Here is a 4955-nt window from a genome sequence, read left to right on the forward strand (position 1 = left end):
GACATGGGGAGAGTCAGGATTTGGGGGCTGCTGTCTACCAGCTCCATCTGGTACACAGCCTGAGACCCTTGCTGCACACAGACTGTGGTACATGCTCTGATTATTTCCTGCTTGGACTACTGCATTGTGCTCTCCTTGGGGCTACCTTTGGAGGTGACTCGGAAACTACAATTAATCCAGAATGCGGCAGTTCAACTGGTGACTGGGAGCAGTTGCCAGGACCATATAACACTGGTCCTATAGGATATACATTGGCTCCTAGTACGTTTCTGAGCACAATTCAAAGTGTTGGTGCTGACCTTTGAAGCGGTAAATGGCCTCGGCCCTGTAGACCCGAAGGAGCATCTCCACCCCCATCGCTGAACCCCAGACACTGAGGTCCAGCTCTGAGGGTCTTCTGCTGGTTTCCTCACAGCAAGAAACGAAGTCACTTCTCGGTAATCGAACTGTCCCTGTGGAATGCCCTCCCTTTAGATGTCAAGGAGATAAAGAACTACGTAACTTTTGAAAGACATCTGAAGGCAGCCCTGTATCAGGAAGTTTTTAATGTTTGATGTTTTACAATGTTTTATATATGCTGTAAGCTGCGGAATCCCAGTCAGATGGGCAGGGTGTTGTTCTTGTGGTTAGAAGTTGTTAGAAGATCCAGAAAGTCTCACTAGGATTATGATTTGCATTACATTTTTAATTGTCATATTCCCTTAACTTTAGCAGGTGGTGAACAGGACAGTCATTGTACTCAGGTCTCATCAGAAAGAACCAAGCATGAAGTCAAAGGAAAGACCTTTCATGGCCAAGAGGAAACAGGATCACAGATGAAAAGCCTAGGAGGAAAATGGACGGTAGACCTAGTCAGGCTGTCTCCCAGAACCTTAGAACGTTTCCTCCCAGGACCCTCGGAAAGATCTGGTGAGTTGCAGAGAATGGAGATGGGGACATGGAGGGATGCTGGGAGTGAGGAAGCTCCCCTTGTAAGAAAACAAGGAAGGCTGCAGGGCCAAAGGTCTGAGTTGGCAGAGATTAAATATAGCCAGGAAAGGAACGTTGTTGTTTTTCAAAGAAATTTTTATTAATTTTCCACATAACCACACATAAACACATCAAATAACAAACATTTAACAAATACATCCACTAACCCCTACATTCACATTTAACAAAAAATGATAACAAAAATAAAGAAAGAGAAAAAAAGAAAAAAGAAAAGACTCCCCTCCCTCCGTCTTTCAGATTTGTTTTTACGCTCTAGTCCTGCAGTTTCTTTAGCCTACTTATTCAAAGTCAATTCGCAGGATTTATTTTAGTCCTGCAAGTGTCCTCAAACTTCTACAGTTCTTCTCAATATATTCCACAAACTTACACCACTCTTTTTGGAACTCCCCCCCCCCTGGTAACGGATCCCGTGGGTCAGCTTAGCTAGTTCTGCATAGTCCATCATCTTCGTCCTCCACTCCTCGACTGTCGGTAGCTCCTGTAATTTCCATTTTTGGGCTAATAAAGTTCTTGCTGCGGTTGTAGCATACATTAAAAGTCTCTGGTCTTCTTTAGCTATTTCTCTACCCATTATACCCAATAAAAAAGCCTCTGGTTTTTTGGGGAAAGTGTATCTAAACATTTTTTTCAACTCATTGTATATTTGTTCCCAATATTTTTTAACCTTTTCGCATGTCCACCACACATGATAAAATTCACCATCATTCACTTGACATTTCCAGCACTTTTTGCTACCTGTTCTATACATTTCTGCTAGTTTAACTGGTGTTAAGTGCCATCTATACATCATTTTCATAACATTTTCTTTCAATGCAGTGCATGCAGTGAATTTCAATGTTTCATTCCATAGTTTCAACCACGCTTCATATTCAATATTATACCCAAAATCTCTTGCCCACCTTATCATGACCTCTTTTGTCAATTCAACTTTTGTAGACCATTCAAGCAACAAATTATACATTTTTGACAATAACTTTACACTGCCTCCCAACAATTCTGTTTGAAATTTGGATTTTTTACTTTCAAATCCTAATTTTTTATCTTTCGTCAATATGTCATTTACCTGATGGTATTGTAACCATCCTGTCAATTCCTCCTGAATCTCTTCAAATGGTTTTAGTTTCCAACCTCTATCAGATTTTATCAACATTTCTTCATAAGTGGCCCTCCTCCCCTCCATATTCAACTTTTTAATCATTATTACCTCTACTGGTGATATCCACCAAGGTGTTTTACCCTCTAACAGCATCTTATTTCTTTCCCACACTTCTTTCCCACACTGCGGAATCCCAGTCAGATGGGCAGGGTGTTGTTCTTGTTGTTAGAAGTTGTTAGAAGTTCCAGAAAGTCTCACTAGGATTATGATTTGCATTACATTTTTAATTGTCATATTCCCTTAACTTTAGCAGGTGGTGAACAGGAGAAACTGTGTAAATGCTTGGTGTGTGGAAAGAGCTTCAGTGACAGTTCAGGCCTAAAATCACATGAAAGAATTCACACAGGACAGGAATCATACAAATGCTTAGAATGTGGAAAGGGTTTCAATCGCCACTCAACCCTTAAATCGCATCAACGAATTCACACAGGGGAGAAACAGTATACCTGTTTTGACTGTGGAAAGACCTTCCGTCAGCTCTCAAGCCTTACATCTCATCAAAGAATCCACGCAGGGGAGAAGCCATATAAATGTTGGGAGTGCGGAATGAGCTTTGCTCAGAATAGTAACCTTACATCTCATCGAAGAATCCACACAGGGGAGAAGCCATATAAATGTTTGCAGTGCAGAAGGAGCTTTGCTCACCATGGTAGCTTTGCTTCACATAATAGAGCCCACACAGGGGAGAAACCATATAAATGCTTGGAATGTGGAAAGAGCTTCAACCAGAATTCACACCTTAGTTCACATAAGAAAACTCACACTGGTGAGAAGCCATATGAATGCTTTGAGTGTGGGGAGAGCTTCACTTATAAATCAAGCCTTACAGCACATCTAAGAATTCACACAGGGGAGAAACCGTATACCTGTTTTGACTGTGGAAAGACCTTCCGTCACCGCTCAAGCCTTACATCTCATCGAAGAATCCACACAGGGGAGAAGCCATATAAATGTTGGGAGTGCGAAATGAGCTTTGCTCACAATTCTAGCCTTAGAAAACATAAGAGAATCCACACAGGGGAGAAGCCATATCAATGTTTGCAGTGCAGAAGGAGCTTTTCTCAAAGATCAAGCCTTACTGTGCACAAGCGAATCCATACAGGGAAAAAACCATATAAATGTGTGACATGTGGAAAGAGCTTTAGTAACCACACACACCTTGTTAGACATTGCAGAATCCATACAGGGGACAAACCGTATGCATGTTTTGAGTGTGGAAAGAGCTTCATTTGCAGCACAAGCCTTAATTCACATCAAATAATTCACACGGGACAAACCATATAAATGTTTGGAGTGTGGAAAGAGATTTGCACATGGATCTAGCCTTACTTATCATAAAAGAACTCACATGGGATAAACCATATATATGCTTGGAATGTGGGGAAAGATTTGGTCAGATTTCACAACTCATTTTGCATACGTAGATCAAGAGGAAAGAAATATTTAGATGCTTGTAATGAGGAAAGCACTTTAATTAGAGCACCGTTGTTGCTCAACTTCATGGAATTCCTACAAGAATGGTGCCCTTCCAGGGACCCTGGGCCAGATCCTGCAAAGCAGCTATTGAAAGAGGGCCAAGATTCATCGCTTTTGTTTTGAAGCAGTTGGGTAATCTGATTGTAGTTGGTAATGAGGCATTTCCTTTCTTTGTTCCAGGGGTGTCCCACCTTTTCCTTGTCACTTCTAGGTGTATTAAAGCATTATCTTCAAGCATTATTGTCGGGGTCAGAGTAATACATTTTGTTAAATGTGTGTTCGTGTAGTTACCTTTCAGTGGAAAGGTGGAATATAATCAGGTACAGTGGTACCTCTACAATGGAACCTCGGTTTATGAACACCTCGGTTTATGAATTTTCGGTTTACGAATGCCGCGGACCCATCTGGAACGGATTAATTCACTTTCCATTACTTTCAATGGGAAAGTTTGCTTCAGTTTATGAACACTTCAGTTTATGAACAGACTTCCGGAACCAATTGTGTTCATAAACAGAGGTACCACTGTACTTACGAATAACTCTGCTTACGAATATTTCTACTTACGAACGGAGCTCCGTCTGCCATCTTGGATGCGGTTTAGATAGGATTTTTTCTACTTAGAAGTTTTAGATAGGGTTGCTTTGACTTACGATTTTTTTCTCCCAATGCATTCCTATGGAATTTGACTTACAATTTTTTTCGACTTACGAATGTGCGTTCGGAACGCATTAAATTCGTAAGTAGAGGTACCATTGTATACCTATAAATGCACATGCACAAACAAACATTCATACACAGAAATAATAAAATTCATTGCTTATAAACCTCTGGAGGAGATAGCAACATGCCTTGAGTTAATTCCAACTTATTGTTAGTTACAAGCAGAAGTAAGGGCAACTAATTCAGATTAACACCATCAGCTTCTGTCTCCCTACTTTTATAGAATGAGTAAAAATGCTATATTCCTAACCATATTGGATTATTACTTTTTTTAAAAAAAGGAAGGGAGAAATCAACTTCTAGGCCGGGGGCATTCGTATTGTGCTGCTAGAGGTGAAATTCATGGACCGGCACAAGAACCAGAGCCACAGGCTCCACTCCTGGGGCTGCCCTTCCATCAATTCCTTTAAGTTTCAGCTTTGCAACCATAGTCCCCCTGGAACCCAAAGACTTTGGTTTCCTGGAAGCTGCTCGGCGTGTCATGGGAATAACACCGCTGGATCGCTAGTTGGCATCATTTATGGTCGAAACTACGACGGTATCTGATCGTCTTTGAACCTCCAACTTTGTTCTTGATTAATGAAAATATTCTTGGCAAATGCTTTCACTCTGG

The 4955-nt window shown here is 41.0% G+C and overlaps 1 protein-coding gene across 1 annotated transcript; it reads left to right on the forward strand.

Moving 5' to 3' along the window:
- Positions 1 to 835: 835 nt before the first annotated feature.
- LOC132591537 (zinc finger protein 665-like) lies at positions 836 to 3430 on the forward strand. Its single transcript, XM_060270574.1, has 2 exons — positions 836 to 842; positions 2400 to 3430. Exons 1-2 carry the CDS (start codon positions 836 to 838, stop codon positions 3428 to 3430), a joined length of 1038 nt encoding a protein of 345 aa, XP_060126557.1.
- The last annotated feature ends 1525 nt before the right edge of the window (positions 3431 to 4955 follow it).

Source organism: Zootoca vivipara, chromosome Z, assembly GCF_963506605.1.
Source record: "Zootoca vivipara chromosome Z, rZooViv1.1, whole genome shotgun sequence".
Lineage (NCBI taxonomy): Eukaryota > Metazoa > Chordata > Lepidosauria > Squamata > Lacertidae > Zootoca > Zootoca vivipara.